This window comes from Odocoileus virginianus, chromosome 18 (assembly GCF_023699985.2).
Source record: "Odocoileus virginianus isolate 20LAN1187 ecotype Illinois chromosome 18, Ovbor_1.2, whole genome shotgun sequence".
Classification (NCBI taxonomy): Eukaryota; Metazoa; Chordata; class Mammalia; order Artiodactyla; family Cervidae; genus Odocoileus; species Odocoileus virginianus.
Genome location: NC_069691.1, coordinates 31,315,120 through 31,332,188, shown reverse-complemented (window position 1 = coordinate 31,332,188; position 17,069 = coordinate 31,315,120). Strand labels below are relative to the sequence as shown.

General features: G+C 40.1%; 1 protein-coding gene across 3 annotated transcripts in view; it reads left to right on the top strand.

Moving 5' to 3' along the window:
- FREM1 (FRAS1 related extracellular matrix 1) overlaps positions 1-17,069 on the top strand; it is a 171,909-nt gene that overhangs the window by 62,516 nt on the left and 92,324 nt on the right. For all 3 annotated transcript variants that reach the window (XM_070480527.1, XM_070480528.1, XM_070480529.1), the window contains exons 10-13: positions 1,203-1,345; positions 11,354-11,550; positions 12,265-12,355; positions 13,936-14,103. In XM_070480527.1, coding sequence (XP_070336628.1) covers positions 1,203-1,345; positions 11,354-11,550; positions 12,265-12,355; positions 13,936-14,103 — 599 coding nt within the window. The remainder of the gene's footprint in view (positions 1-1,202; positions 1,346-11,353; positions 11,551-12,264; positions 12,356-13,935; positions 14,104-17,069) is intronic.

Genomic DNA, 17,069 nt, shown 5'->3' with positions numbered 1-17,069 from the left:
GTCCCAGGTGGCACAGTGCTAAAGAATCTGCCTGCCAGTGCAGGAGATGCAGGAGACTCATGGATCATGGGTCAGGAAGATCCCCTGGAAGAGGAAACGGCAACCCACTCCAGTAGTTTGGCCTGGAGAATCCCATGGACAGAGAAGCCTGGTGGGCTACAGTCGAGGGGCTTGCAAAGAGTCAAACATGACTGAGCATGCATGCACACACTCTATTTCCCCAGCTGTCTGGGACTATCAAAAGTAACCCTATAGGTCCTCAGAGTCAAATGCCCTGGAGACTCATCTTCCCATGTGCAGGATCCCTGGGCTTAGACTTGGAGCTCTTAATCCTTTGAGAAAAACTCTGCACTTGTACTTATTATCCTGTATGTGTATTGCCCACACTGGGGTATGAAACTTGACTATATTGTGACTTTACTCCTCCTACCAACCTTATTGTGGTTTCTTCTTTATAACTTTAATTATAGAAGATCTCCTCTGGTATGTTCTGGACTTTTTCACTGATTGGTGTTCTGAAGATAGTTGTAATTTTGGTATGCCCATGAGAGGATGTGAGCTCAGGGTCCTTCTCTCCTCTGCCATCTTGTCTGACTTTAAGACTGTTTCTTGAAAATATTTTTCTAATGCTGGTTTTTCTATATACTAAGGCAGAGGTAGTAACTTTAATTTTTATGCTTTATTATTTATAAGTTATGATTTTTGTTGTTCAGTCACTAAGTTGTGTCTGACTCTTTGAGACTGACCCCGTGAACTGCATCACGTCAGGCTTCCCTTCCTTCGCTATCTCCCAGAGTTTGCTCAAACTAATGTCCATTGAGTCAGTGATGCCATTTAATCATCTAAGCCGTCACCTCCTCCTCCTCCTGCTTTGATAGAGCATTTAATAATAATTCCTCAAACAAACTACTATACACAAAATTGATAAGCAATAAGGATTTACTGTGTATAGCACAGGGAACTATATTCAGAATCTTCTAATAATCTGTAACAGAAAAGAATCTGGGAAAAAAAATATGAATTACTTTGCTATATACCTGAAGCTAACACAATATTGTAAATCAGCTATACTTTTTAAAAAATACTCCTTGGGTACATGCAAGATACTAGGCAGAAAAAACTTGTAGATAAATCCAAAATTATTTTACCCCAGCACCTGGCAGATGGTTACAAAGGTATGTGGTATTTTGTGGACTCTATAGGCTATCCAGTCCCTGGCTTCATTCAGAGGGATCTATTCAATGGCATCATTTACTATCGTCACTTTGGTGGAGAAATCTTTGAAGATTCATTCGAATTTGTCCTGTGGGACAGCCACGAGCCTCCAAATCTCTCAGTGCCACAGGTAAGAGTCCATCTCTGAACACTTTCCCAAAATCTTGTCCACAGATATCAGTTCTGGAAGATATTATTAGAAACTCTGTGAAAACAGATTCCAAAGTTTGAGGAGCAATGGAAGAAGCAAAATTAAGTCAATATCCTTGCAACATAACTGCTTTTTAAAATTTACTTTCCCCCAAATTTACATGAACAGCTTATGTTCACATTGTTCAAACTTATGTGAAAGTGAAAGTCACTCAGTCATGTCCGACTCTTTGTGACCCCATGGACTATACAGTCCATGGAATTCTCCAGGCCAGGATACTGGAGTGAGTAGCTCTTCCCTTCTCCAGCGGATCTTCCCAACCCAGGGATCAGACCCATGTCTCCCTCATTGCAGGTGGATTCTTTACCAGCTGAGCCACAAGGGAAGCCCAAGAATACTGAAGTGGGTTATGTACATTTCCATGTATGCAGTGTTTCCAAAGTTAGTTAACTATGGGACCCTTTTATGAAGAGTATCTTATGAGATTTGCTTGCTTCATAACATTAAAAAAAAACTGATTTATTTTGTGTGTGGTGGTTAAGATATACTCTCTGTAGTTAGACTGTCTTTTTCTCCTGTCCTTGGCATTAACTGACCTGTGCCTCAGTTTCCTTATCTGTAAAACAGATAAAACAACTTCCTTACAACATAATACATATGAATATGGTGAACTTTCTGGCACCTAGTAAGTACTCAATGAATATATTTGCTTTTATTTATTATTGCTTTTGAAGAACTAAGAGTTTTATTAACACTCAAGGATTTTATTTAAATATACAGAATACAAAAATAGGCTTAAGGAGCCATCATCCTACAGAAATTACAGAAAAAAATGGGTCTGGATAGCTATAAAGGGGTAAATTTCTTGTGAGGAGAGGGCAGTTGGTGGTAGGGATGGACAAATGTCTTCTGAAAATAAGTGACTCACACTATATATAGTTCTTTTTGCTAGGCATTTTATACCTCTTATTTTAGAAGTTAGCATATAAAGGGGTCTAAGCAAATTTTGAACCTGATCCCTATTGGTTATATAACATCATCTCTTAGTGTCGCCGTCATTGACGTTAGCCAAGACGTAGATGATTGGGTTATTCATCTGTTTGCCAGGATAAAAGTAACAAAAGGGGATGATCAGGAGGAATGATAGGGATGGCTCAGAAACTGAAGGAGGTAGATGCTCCTTGCTAAAAGAAGTAATGGAAAAGTGAATGAGGAAATTCTCAATTCATCTGCTTATTGACTAAAAAAAAATTCCTTTACGTAGAACAGCCTCCTCTTTTCATCAATGTATATAATTATGCCATTTATTGATTCCTTTTTTCTTGAAATCTTAGTTGATCTGATAGTCCAAAATGAAAACTATTAGTAGGATTTACTTCTACGTCTTCTGTTGCATCCATTCAACTGTGCTATGTTTCTGACTAGAATACCATATCACTTTTAGCAAACTATGGGCCTTTTTGAAAATGGGAAATTCAGGACTACTTTTTACTTTTCTGCTATTGTATACTTTATAGATCATATTTTTGATACTCACAAGTATAAATGTCAGTTTTCTCTAGTAAAGACCGCAGTAATGAAAACTTTACTGAACTAAAATTATTTGTAAATCTTGACAAATAAGTCAGATTAAATAAGTCAGATCCAGTTATGTTTATTTCCCATTATGGTTGTGCTTCTAAGGAAATCATATCATATTTTTCTCTGTTTTTATTTATCTTCTTAATCTATGTTGAATGGGGAGGGAGAGAAGAAAAAAAGGAAGGGTTGGAAAAAGAGAGAAAGAAAGAGAGGGCATGAGGAAGGAGGGAGGGAGAAAGAGAGAGAGAAATGGGGAGAAAAAGAATTTTGCTCTGTTTTCATGTACCACCTATTTTCTGACTCCTAAATATCCTCCAGCTCAGACTTGTGTACCTACATCTCTACCTGACATCTCTACATTTATTTTACACTCAACATGTTCACAAGACATTTAGCCTGTTTTGCTAAAACTGCAAAGCCACTGTAAATGGAATTTCTGTAGTCACCACTACCCTCTTTCTGTTGAGTTATCTGTATAACCAATCAGTCAGCAAGTATTACTAAATCTACTTGAGAAATTTCTCTCATCTATCTCTCCTTACCCCACCCCACTGTCATTGCTTTTGTTTCAACCTTCATCTTTTTTGAACTAGATTATTCTCCGAATCTCTCACATGGTCTCTTAAGAAAAGAAGCAATTAACTGCACCCTTTGAGGACAAATAAAATTCATTGATGGACTTACCTTGTAGCTGGTAGTAAAGAATCTGCCTGCCAATGCAGGAGACATAGGTTTGATCCCTGGGTCAGAAAGATCTCCTGGAGAAGGAAATGATAACTCACCCCAGTATTCTTGCTTGGGAAATCCCATGGACAGAGGAGACTAGTGGGCTGTGGTCCATGGGGTCACAAAGAGTGGAACACAACTAAGTGATTAAACAACAAAAATAAATTCATTGATCCAAAAGCAATATGTTGAGTAGAATTCATCTAGTTGTTTTTTTTTTTCTCCAATCTCCCTCTTGTGGTCTTTAGCAGCTTTAGCATCTCTAGATACAGACCAGCTCTCAGCTATAACATCATCTGCTCCAGGAATCCTTCTCTGAACCTCTTATTCCCATTTCCCCAGGTTTGGCTATCTGGTCCTTTTACATGATCTGATACCAAGTTACTATAATGTGAGGCCATTATTTATTTTATTGGATCCGTGGTGAGCTCATTAATGACAGGGATCCTGATATATTTATCTCTGTGTCTTCAGATCTTGGTACCTGCCTCAGAGTAGAACCCCAAGAATTGTATGTTGGTTCTAAAACTAACTCTGGTTCTTTCAACTTGTAATGAAACTGGGAGGAAATAAGAAGACTCAACCATTTGGCAGGGACCAGGAAAGAAGTGAGATAGGGAGGTAATAAGTGTAAAGCTTTAGTTTTCAGAGTTTTCAGGAATTAGTGTGGTGTATAAAAACAAAACAATTATTTTGTATATGTGTGTGCTGGTAAGAGTTTCTATGTTTTAATTATATCATCACTGAAGCTCTGATTCTTAAGGAATACAAATGATTACCTGGTCTATTTGATGATTGCATCTTCAATTTGTACAAGTGTCTAGTCATGTCCAACAGATAAAAATGTATTTAAAATATTCAACAAAATATAACTTCCAGCTGTTCAACTATAAGACCAGATGAAATGGTTACTTGATTGGAGCTTTTGTGATCAGAAGGTTCCTGGGTCACTGAAGATTAAATTCAAACCCTGGATTTTTTCAGCCATACTGTTAGAATTCTTCCTTCCATAGGGGCAGGGACCAAAGATTTTCTCATGTGAGTTTCTGGTCAAAGCAGGGAGGAAGTTGCATAAGTGGAGTGCCCCTTACCTCCTCTCATCCTTCCCATCTGGATAGTCCTACTGAGCAATCTACCTACCCATCAACAAAGTGTTAGCCAGAAGCCCCTCTCTCTTTTCATCTTGGTTATCGTGACTGTTGCCAAATAAAGCCTCACTTACTCAATTTGCTTTTGAAAAATATCTTCTTAGATTGTTAAGTGTAGAGTTGCCTGTATCAGCACCCAAAATACTCATCAGCAGAAGTCTGGTTTAAAAAACTATGGTATATCTATAAAATGAGGCAATGAAATACTATCAAACCAACCAACCAACCAACCAAAAAATAAAGCAAATCCATTGGAGATATTATGTATCTTAATTACAGTGGTGTCTTCATAGGTATATGTGATTGTCAAAACTCATCAAATTATAGACTTAAATTGAATGCAGTTCATTGTATGTATAGCAGTCCTCAATAAAGCTGACCATAAAAAGAAAATATTTTCTTCTTTATTCTTCTCAGTAGAGAGTTTTATAAAGCTTACACTTGAGGTCTTAGTCTAGGAGAGCATAATGTTAGCAGTAAAATAGAGAGCCAAACATAAGAAAAGAAGAAAGAGAACTAAGAAACTGAAAAAAAGGAAGCAGATGCCACAAAGGCCTGTGTGTGAAGTGGGAGGAAGGAAATGTAATGTGACCGACCAGTGGAGAGAACAGGCAGCTGGGATGGGCATTTATCAGAAGTCAGATTGGAGAGTGGAGTGCGCAAAACTAGCTTTGGGTATAATTCCAGTGCGAGAATTTATTTGGTATAATTGTTCTGCAGTTGTGGGTTGTCTGTTTGGTGGCTCTATGGTGGGGTTAATGGTGACCTCCTCCAAGAGGGCTTATGCCACACACTATGTGACCCAGGTCTGCTGGGATCAAGATTGCCGGGAGAAATATCAATAACTTCAGATACGCAGATGACACTGCCCTTATGGCAGAAAGTGAAGAAGAACTAAAGAGCCTCTTGATGAAAGTGAGAGAGGAGAGTGAAAAAGTTGGCTTAAAACTCAACATTCAAAAAACAAAGATCATGGCATCTGGTCCCATCACTTCATGGCAAATAGATGGGCAAACAATGGAAACAGTGAGAGACTTTATTTTTTGGGAGGCTCCAAAATCACTGCAGATGGTGACTGCAGCCATGAAATTAGAAGATGCTTTCTCCTTGGAAGAAAAGCTATGACCAAGCTCGACAGCATATTAAAAAGCAGAGACATTGCTTTGCTGAGAAAGGTCCATCTAGTCAAAGCTATGGTTTTTCCAGGAGTCATGTACGGATGTGAGGGTTGTACTATAAAGAAAACTGAGTGCCGAAGAATTGGTGCTTTTGAACTGTGGTGTTGAAGACTCTTGAGAGTCCCTTGGACTGCAAGGAGATTCAATCAGTCAATCCTAAAGGAAATCAGTCCTGAATATTCATTGGAAGGACTGATGCTGAAGCTGAAACTCCAATACTATGGCCATCTGATGTGAATAAATAACTCATTTGAAAAGACCCTGATGCTGGGAAGGATTGAATGCAGGAGGAGGAGGGGATGACAGAGGATGAGATGGTTGGATGGCATCACCAGTGCGATGGACATGAGTTTGAGCAAGCTCTGGGAGTTGGTGATGTATAGTGAAGCCCGGCATGCTATGGTCCATGGGGTTGCAAAGAGTCAGACACAACTGAGTGACTGAACTGAACTGAACTGAAGTGATAATTCCTGTGGGTGAAAAATAGCATTGAAAATCTCAAAGGATCAGCTTCCCAGGTGGTGCTAGTGTTAAAGAACTCTCCTGCCATGGAGTTACATGTATTCCCTATCCCGATCCCCTCTCCCATCTCCCTGACTCCATGGCTGACTCATGTCAATGTATGACAAACCCACTGCAACGTTGTGAAGTAATTAGCCTCCAACTAAAAAAAAAAAAAAAAAAAAGAACTCTCCTGCCAAAGCAGGACACATAAAGATGCAGATTTGATCCCTGGGTCAGGAACATCCCCTGGAGGGGAGGGCATGGCATCCTACCCCAGTATTCTTGCCTAGAGAATCCCATGGACAGAGGAGCCTGGAGGGCTATAGTCTATAGTTTCACAAGGAGTCAGACACGACTGAAGTAACTTAGCACGCACACACACAATCTCAAAGGAAGATGAAAAAGAAGGAATCAGATAGGAATCAAACCTCAGAGCAGAGAAGGGATCAAGAATTCAGGTCCACAAGAAAGGTAGATACTATCTGGTGGAGTGTCATATTGTGACCTGTATTGTGAGGGTCAAGGTTAGTCATTGTCATTTTATATACTGATTTATTTCTTTATGTACTAATTTCCTGCCAGTCTGTCTGTGGGTGCCTGTGGCCTTAAGTAGACTGGAGGCAGGTAGAGGAAGGCAGCAGGTAAGAGCCCAGTGACTGGTACAGGCACTAGTTTTCCATTGTGTGGGAATGGGTATTTAATGAGGTCCTTTTTACAACCAAATTTCAGTAAGAATGGGAACAGTTTATTTCTCTATGGAGTCTGTTAAAATTGGATTTTTCTCACCCACAGAATACACACACACAGTAATTATTTGGACATGCATAAATATGTAAAGATACATCAACTTAGGCAATCATAAAGCATGTTGAAAAATGGGCCCACCAAGAATTACTACTGGGGTATAAAAAAGCATTGCTTGTACATTCTTTTTCTACAAAGAGCACACTAGAGAATAAATTTGCATAGAAAATGGTCTCTTTGAATGCACAATAAGTATTGTTTCCTTATTAAATCCAGTTTTTCAATTAAGTGGAGCCTCACTGATCCACACCATGACTGGGAGGTCCCATAGAGAATTTCTGAACTTTGTAGATTAGCAAAAAACTGTAATTGGAAAAAAAAAAAATCATGACATAGATTCCAGGAAACTAAAGAAATGACTGTGTTCCATTATTTTGATGACTGGGCTTAGTTTTTAATTATTGAAATACTTCATAATGGAGTAGTAAATATGCTATATACTTTTCTAAAAGTGATGAAGAATGGAGATAGGGAATTGATTTATTGAGCACCTACTACCAGGTACTCTCTGTGATGTCAGATATCTTGTTTGATCCTAACAACACTTCACTGTAATGGCCATTCTTATTATTCCCAATGTACAGAAAGAAAAACTGAGCCCCAAAAGGTTCAAGTGATTTGCCCCAGGCAGCAAAAGCTTGTAGGTGGCTGAGCTGATGTTCCAGTCTTTTTTATATTATAGCAAAAGCTTAACTATGTTTTAATTTTTGCTTTGTATGTTAATTTTATTTTTATTTATTTTTAAAAAATTTTTTTCCATTTATTTTTATTAGTTGGAGGCTAATTACTTTATAACATTGCAGTGGTTTTTGTCAAACATTGAAATGAATTAGCCATGGATTTACGTGTATTCCCCATCCTGATCCCCCCTCCCACCTCCCTCTCCACCCGATCCCTCTGGGTCTTCCCAGTGCACCAGGCCCAAGCACTTGTCTCATGCATCCAACCTGGGCTGGTGATCTGTTTCACCCTAGATAATATACATGTTTTGATGCTGTTCTCTTGAAACATCCCACCCTCGCCTTCTCCCACAGAGTCCACAAGTCTGTTCTATACATCTGAGTCTCTTTTTCTGTTTTGCATATAGGGTTATCGTTACCATCTTTCTAAAGTCCATATATATGTGTTAGTATACTGTAATGGTCTTTATCTTTCTGGCTTACTTCGCTCTGTATAATGGGCTCCAGTTTCATCCATCTCATTAGAACTGATTCAAATGAATTCTTTTTAATGGCTGAGTAATATTCCATGGTGTATATGTACCACAGCTTTTCAAACTGGTTATTGTGAACACCACTTTCTTAGAAAAAACTGGCATTGTTGATCTGTTTCAGTGACAATATTAAATAAATCAAAACCAGGAGAAGAATATTAATACTTTAATGTGCCAGTACTTTGGCCACCTCATTCGAAGAGTTGATTCATTGGAAAAGACCCTGATGCTGGGAGGGACTGTGGGCAGGAAAAGAAGGGGACGACAGAGGATGAGATGGCTAGATGGCATCACTGACTCGATGGACATGAGTTTTAGTAAACTCCAGGAGTTGGTGATAGACAGGGAGGCCTGGCGTGCTGAGATTCATGGGGTCACAAAGAGTCAGACACGACTGAGCGACTGAACTGAACTGAACTGAACTGAATGCATCAGGCTTTCATGATGCCAAGCAAATGTACCATTTCAAGAGAGAGTAATTGCTTTCTTCCAACCAGGCATGGATTCTTCTTCTTCTTCTTCTTTTTTTTTTTTGGATTATTCTTAAAAAAAGAAAAAAAAGTGATGCTAAAAACTGTTTGGCAAAATCTCCTTGCCCTCCTTGCAAGATCTAAACCTGTGAATGTTTGAGAAAATTCTTAACATCACAACAGGACATGTAGACTCATTCAGTGAGAAAACATGATAAAGTGCCTCCTACCTACAGAATATCATGCTAGATGTGGTGGAGCTGATATTATGCCTAATTTACAGATAAGAAAATGGACACTAGAAAAAGATGAATGACTTGTTCAAGATAGGTAATTACCAAGTAGTATACTCAGGACTGTCCATTCACTGGCACATTCCATGTGGAACTATACTGAGATCCTCCTCTTGTGGAACTTACAGTCTAGGAGAGATGACATGTAAACTACAAACTAATAATGCAAGACAATGCAATTATAGTGTTTGTCAAGGGATAATGAAAATTCAAGAAAAATGAAATCCAACTGAGAAAACGTTTCAAGAAGAGCCTTCAAGAGTACGAAAGAATTGAGTTGCTAGAGAAAACAGGAGGAGAGCATTCCAGACTGAAGAAACAACGTGGTCCAGAGCAGAGAGGCATGTTTGCGGACTAGGACTGGATCCGCTTTGTGCAGGCAGGGTGCTAGATTAATGTTAAAAGGTGGCAAAAGGCAAAGTTAAAGAGTGTGTCTGAACCGGGAAGGGTCTTGAATAACATGCTAGGGAGTTAGAATAATTCTATCCCTCCTGGGTGGTTGTTTAAGATTTCCTTTTTACTTTCTTGTTTTAAAAAATTTTACTGAAGTATAATTAAAGTGTTGTGTTAATTTCAGGTATACAGCAAGTGATTCAGTTACACATATTTATGTATATATATTCTTTGTCAGGGGCTTCCCAGGTGGCTCAGGGGTAAAGAATCCATCTGCCAATGCCCGAGATGCAGGAGACGTGGGTTCAGTCCCTGGGTCGGGAAGACCCTTTGGTGGAGGAAATGGCAACCCACTCCAGTATCCTTGCCAGGAGAAACCCGTGGACAGAGGATTCTGGCAGGCTATAGTCCATAGGGTCACACACAGTCGGACATGACTGAGCACACTCATGCATTCTTTTTCAGATTCTTTTCTTGTATAGATTAAAAACTAGAGAGACTATTTCCCTGTGCTATGCGGTAGGGCCTTGGTGGTTATCTATTTTACATATCGTAGTGTATATGTGTTCATCCCAGCCTCCTAATTTATCCCTCCCTTGCCTTTCCCCTTTGGTAACCATAAATTTGTTTTCTATGTCTGTGAGTCTGTTTCTGTTTTGTAGATAACTTCATTTGTAACTTTTTTAGATCTTTGAGGAAGTGAATAACCTGGTTTTACTTGTGTGTTTTTTTTTTTTTTTTTTTTTTACTTGTGTCTTTTAAAAGATAAGACCAGAGGTATGAAAAGTCAAGATTAGTTATTGAAATTAGGGCTGATGGAAAGCTGTTACGATGATACAAGGAAGAAATTATGCCAGCTGGAGCAAGATCAGGAATAGTGGGGCTGACAGCTGGGGAGGAGGGTGTGGTCACTGTTTCGAAAAATTTATAAATACAAACTCTAGGACTTAGTGATGTGTTCTGTGTGGGTAGAAAAAGAGGAACCAAAAGTTGTGTCAAGGAATTATGACAGAGTGGAAGGAGGAAGAGTCTCCTCCAGCACCACAGTTTGAAAGCATCAGGTTTTACTTTTACATCTCTCTTTACCAACAGCCTGGGCTTCCTCTTCCTCCTTCCACTCTGTCATAATTCTTGCTCTATGTGAAGGCCCAACACTTTGGCCACCTGATGAGAAGAACTGACTCATTGGAAAAGACCCTGACGCTGGGAAAAACTGAAGGCAGGATGAAAAGGGGGTGGCATAGGATGAGATGGTTAGGTGGCATCACCGACTCAATGGACATGAATCTGAGCAAATTCCTGGAGATAGTGGAGGATAGAGGAGCCTGGCATGCTCGTCACTGGGGTCACAAGGAGTTAGAAAAGACTTAGTGGCTGAACAACAACAACAACAAATAAAACCAGGAATATATTTTGTGTGTTGTGTGCCCATTTGATAGCACTCAGGACTGCATTAAATGTAACTGTGATAATTGTATTCTTAAGGTACAGTGAAAAATGGATGGAGAATGATCCATTTTTAGCTCATGCTCTTAATAGCTCCTGAACTTTTTCACTGGAAGTGTATTATTAAATGGCAGTTTTTGAAAATCATAGTTGACTGAATGATAGTGGAGTGTCTTTTTTCTGATGTCTTTTTGTTATTTCAAATGAATGACACAGATAATTTCTTTCTAGGTGGTGACAATCCATATCACTCCTGTAGATGACCAGCTTCCAAAAGAGGCTCCTGGAGTTTCTCGGCATTTAGTTGTCAAGGAAACGGAGGTGGCCTACATCACTAAGAAACATCTACATTTTATAGATACAGAATCACATGACCGGGAGCTGCTCTACACAATAACTGCTCCTCCATTTTTCTCCTCCAGCCACAGGTATCTCTATGAAAAGTCATCACTTGGGCTCTTAGTTGAAGGTTGTGTTCTAGGATTGAGTTGAAAGTGTCACTGTGTAGTCCTTGGTTCGCTTGTTTTGTTGGTCAGACATAAACTTCAATTCAGCATTTATTCTAATCTCAAACTTGTCTCATGCCTTCCTTCAAAGGCTATGTTAATAGGTAAATGGCCTGCAACTTGTAGTGTCTTTAGCTTAAGTAGGCTGAAAACAGTCTTTAATCCCTTTTTCTAAAGAGAATACTTTTTTCTTTTAGGTACAATTTATTGAGTCTTCATAGCTTTATTTTTAGGTATCTCAGGCTATAAAAATGGTCATATTATATGATTCCAATCCAGAAAGTGCCATGAATATCCCTTAGGCTTAAATTATGTACTAAATGATAGTGAGTAAATGTTTTTAGGATGAGTGTCTAACTGTATCTCATTGTAGTTAGATTCCCTTTCATCTTGTCAGAGCAGAAATTTTGTACATACTTTTTACTGTTATGATGAGAATGGCATTCATGATATTAGACTTAAGGTTAGTAAGTCTAAGTCCCTGCCCCTGATATAAAGAGAGAATATAAAGATGAAACATTTGATTTCTTCTGACAATGAGCACTTTTAGCTTTAGAAAATGTGGTTGCAGGCTAATGTGTGACTTAATTTTTACCTGGAAAATTGGCTGATGTGCTCTCTTTTATTTTTCTTTAGACACTTAGATGCTGGGAAATTATTCATGGTGGACAGCATACCAAGGCTAACCAAGACTCCTGCAGCTCCAGGGTTAAAATATTTTACTCAGGTATGATGCTATGCTCAAATGTTGACAAACAGATGAAAGTGTCCTCTGAGAAGGTCTGGTGCTTCTAGCATTTTACTTGAGAATTTTGGCCTTTGACATCCGCCACAAGCAACAAATACCTGATGTCTATATTGTTTCTGCTTGCACATTTCCATTAAGCAAGTGACATGTATTTGAAAATGCTTGATCCAGCTGAATATGTTTGTATAATAAAATCTCATTATAATTCAATACAACCTTTTGCATCAACTTAGGTTCCTGGTTTAGGGCTCTGATTTAGGGACCTGATGCATATGTTTTTATTCCATCAATTTCAGTTCATCTAATAACCTACATGTTAGTTTCCTAGGGCTGCTATGGAAACTACCACAAACTAGGTGGCTTTAAAGGACTGAGTGTGTAGGCTTATAGTTCTGGAGGCGAATCGTCTGAAGTCAGGGTGTCAGCAGGGATACCATCCTCCAAAACCTTGTTTGTGGGTGGGGTGGGGGTGTCTTACCTTTTCTCTTCCCAGCGACTGGTGGTTTGCTGGGAATCTTACATTCTTTGGCTTGTAGATGATCACTCCACTCTCTGCTTCGGTCACCCCATGGCTGTGTTCTCCCTATGTCTCTCTCTTCTTATGAGGACATAAGTTATGTAGGATTAAGGGCCACTTTATTCCAGTACAGCCTTACCTTAACTAATTGTGAGTTTTGCCACCCCCATTTCTAAACAAGGTCATATGCTGAGGTGCTGTGGTTTAGGATCATCAGCATATCTTTTTTGTGTGTATGGGGTACATAATTCAATGTATGTACTTAATATCTACTGCTTTCCAAAATCCTTCCTTAACCTTCTCCCTACTCCTAAGGTTCTCTATTCTGAAGGCCTGAGTGAGGTCACAGTAATAATGAGTGCTTAGGCAGCAGCACCGCCTCAGGTTTAAGGTTCAATATGTTGAATCTCACTGTAGTTTGTTGTTCAATCTCTAAGTCATGTCCAACTCTTTGTGACCCCATGGTAGTTAGACGTGGTAAATGAACATGCCAACCCTCATGATAAGTACTATTATTTTATTACCTTATTTATTTTATAGATAAGGAAACAGGGGCCTCATAATTTTATTATTTAATTGTTTATTCTTGGCTGTGCTGGAACTTCGTTGCTGCACAGGCTTTTCTCTAGTTGTGGTGAGCAGGCGCTAGTCTCTGGTTGCAGTGCTGAGGCTTCTCATTGCAGTGGCTTCTCTTGTTGTGGAACTTGGGCTCCAGGGTGCCTGGGCCTCAAAGTTTAAGTAGCTTGACCAATATCACACAGTTCCTTCATGGTGGAGTAGAGTTGAAATTCAAGGTCCCTGTCTTTTATAGAGTTGCATGACTTTAAGCACTTGGCATAGTTTCTTAATTTCTTTGTTCTTTTTCTTCCCATTTTTAAATGTGATTTGTAAGATAGAGCTTTGTAGAATCTTCAGATTGATGATGGGAGTGTTTGCAATGTTCCATATTAAGTTAACCCGAAGGGTCTCTTAGCCCCAGGTCTTTAAATGTCTCTTATCTTGGCAGTCAGTACCCACATGTCCATCTTGATTTGCTTTGCAGCATGCTGTGAACCATATGAAAGTGGCCTATATGCCACCCATGCAAGATGTGGGTCCCCATCCAAGACACGTCCAGTTTGCCTTTTCTGTCAGTAACCAGCACGGTGGGACGCTATATGGGATCTGCTTTAACATCACGATTCTTCCGGTGGACAATCAGGCCCCAAAGGTAGGTATCATGCTTGATACAAAGGATGAAGAGGAGGGAGGACCTAACGAGAAAAAGGTTTTTAAAGACTTACTCGAAATGCTCACTTCTCTTTAGGCTGTTTCTAAGGACTTTTCTATTTTCCAACGACAGTGTAGGGAACACGAGCGTGGGGAGGGGAGTCGTTCACCTCCTATGGGGCTTTCTATCTAAAAGGTGAGATTTTCCAGTTGCTTTATTTGGCATGAAAATCATTTGGCATGATTTTCAAAGCTTTGTCAAAATCTCTTTCATTTCCTTTCCTTTTTACTGAGTTTCATGTGTTGATCAGGGGAAGGAGATTAAATTAGGAGTCTCTTAGCAACCAGACAGGCTTATTTGCTCTCCCCACAGACTAGCTATGCTGCTCTGTCATCTAAATAAGAGCTTTAATTTTCCAAAATGAATTAAGATGGACCCTTGCATCCTATCCTGTTCCACTCCCTCATGTTTGTGTCAGCTTTAAAGCACCCGGGTCTCTCATTAAAACCAGACTATCAAGGCGATGCTACCTTGCACATCTTATCTTCAGGGCTAGGATTCATCATGAGAGTTTGTTCCCCACCTGCCTCCTCCCCATCAGAATGCTAGGGTTAATGAGTGTGGCTATTCCTAGGCTTATTTTTCTTCCCTCCTAAGTGGAAAGACAAAGTGTGATTACCCATTCATTAGGAACCAGTGGGGACTAGAACCCACCCATGTCATATCCCTAGGGAGAGAGGCCACCTTTCCAGGCCCCCACCTGAAATGAAACCAGGAAAGCTTGGATGCTCCCTTTCCTGTGTTTTCCACACCATCTCTGCATCCGCCCAAAGTTGTGGGGCAGAGGTCTCACGCTGAGGGACCGAGGCACTTATCCAACCTGCACAACTGTTCTGATGAGTCTAAATGATACTTGAAAGTAATGGATTGCCCAAATTTCTGTTAGCTGCTGAATGGATCGATGAAATGTGGCAATCCACACAGTGGAATATCAATCCTCAACTATAAAGGAATAAAGTACTAATATGTGCTACCAATTGGTTGAACTTGGAAAACATTATTTCAAAGACAAGTACCCAGTCACAGAAGACCACATGTTATACAAATCCATCTATGTGAAAGATCCAGGGTAAGCAAGTCTATAGGAAAAGAAAGTAGATTAATGGTTGCTTAGGACTGCAAGGGGGCTTTCTGGGTAGCTCAGCTGGTAAAGAATCCGCCTGTAATGCAGGAGACCCTGGTTCGATTCCTGTGTTGGTAAGTTCCCCTGGAGAAGAGATAGGCTACCCACTCCATTATTCTTGGGTTTCCCTGGTGGCTCAGAGGGTGAAGAATCTGCCTATAATTTGGGAGACCTGGGTTTGATCCTTGGGTTGGGAAGATTTCCTGGAGGAGGGCATGGCAACCCACTCTACCATTCTTGCCTGGAGAATCCCATGGGCAGAAGCACAGCACAGCATAGGACTGCAAGCTGGGGGAATGGGAGGGTGGGAGAGGGAAGGACTGTGGGGAAATAGGTAGTAATTGCTAACAAAGACAGGGTTTTTTTTTGTGTGTGTGAAAATATTCTAAACTTGCTCATAATGGTTACATAACTTTGAATGTGTGAAAATACTAAAAGACGAATACCAAAAGACATTGTCTTTTACACCTTCAAGGGGTAGATTGTATGGTGTGTGAATTATCTCAATAATATCATTCTGTGTTTGTTTCTGGATCTCTGGCTTCTTCAGCTTACCTCACCCCCACTCTGCAGCAGCTAGACAGGGCATGTTCCCCAGTCACCAAAGTATCCATCCAGCTCAGGACACTCATTTACCTCACTGGCCTGACCCCTCAGGCCTCTGAGCTTGCAAGTTTTGGCAGAAGATGGGCCCCCCAATAGGTCACACAAAATAATCTAAATGGTATTCTTTGTCTCCTTCCCTGCTGGGGATCAGATCATGTTCCATGTTGAAAATACAGTTTTGAATGTGAATTTGATTAGATATTATTCAGATCATCCTTTGTATGAAATGCATGCCCTGAAATAGCCCAGCATCCAAAGAAGCTACCATGTTTTCCAGAACAATCACAGAGAAGCTTTTTTTTTTTAATGTTTAATATCCAAACCTCTTGCTCGAGAAAGATGATCTGTGGGGTGGGGATGGGGGAACCAACAGAGTGAAGTGAATAGTTACCTCTGTCATTTGAAGGTAAATGGAAGTTACGAGGACTTGGGGCTCGAGAGGCATAGGGGCTTCTGTATTTTTTCTACAGTGTATGAGACAAATGAAATAGTACCATAGAGAAGTGGTAATAATACAACAGAAGTCAAATTAAATGAGTCTCCTGCGTGAAAATGGTCGTGGGAGCTGTTCCCTGATGTTAAAAATCCAAAGACCACTAGGTTGAGTGAAACCATGAATTTTGATGCCATACTGACCTGAAGTTCCAGAAACCTAAGCACTGGGTTCAGGGAGGGACTGGAAGGTGAATGACGAAAAAGTGGGAGTAAGTTAGCCTTATGCTTTTAGTCTCCGAAAGTTGTTCTAAAACCATATATTCTTAAAAATCATTGAATGAGGCAAAGTATATTCCTTGAAACTTAGCATCTCGGGTTCTTAACTGATGTAACTCAGGACAAAACGAGGCTGGCACACGTGGACCATGTTTCAGTGATAATAATCCTCTTTAAATGTGAGCTCTGTTTATTTCTTTCTCCTACAGTCAGTGAAATGTAGGTGTGGCAAATGAGAGTAAGGCTCTTGGGAAAGGTAGGAGTGAGTGGTTGTAGGGGGAAAAGGCTCTTTATGTTTTGCTTTGCTGAAAGAAGTCGTCTGCTAAAGAATACGAGGCAGCCATCCCAGGGAGCTTGGTGTCATCATTTCTATGACCCAAGGGCTGCCCTTGGGGCAGCTGTGGGTGGCTGGGAGGGAGGATGGAGCTGACTTGTAATTTCTTGCTCACTTCCCTTTCCTCTGCCC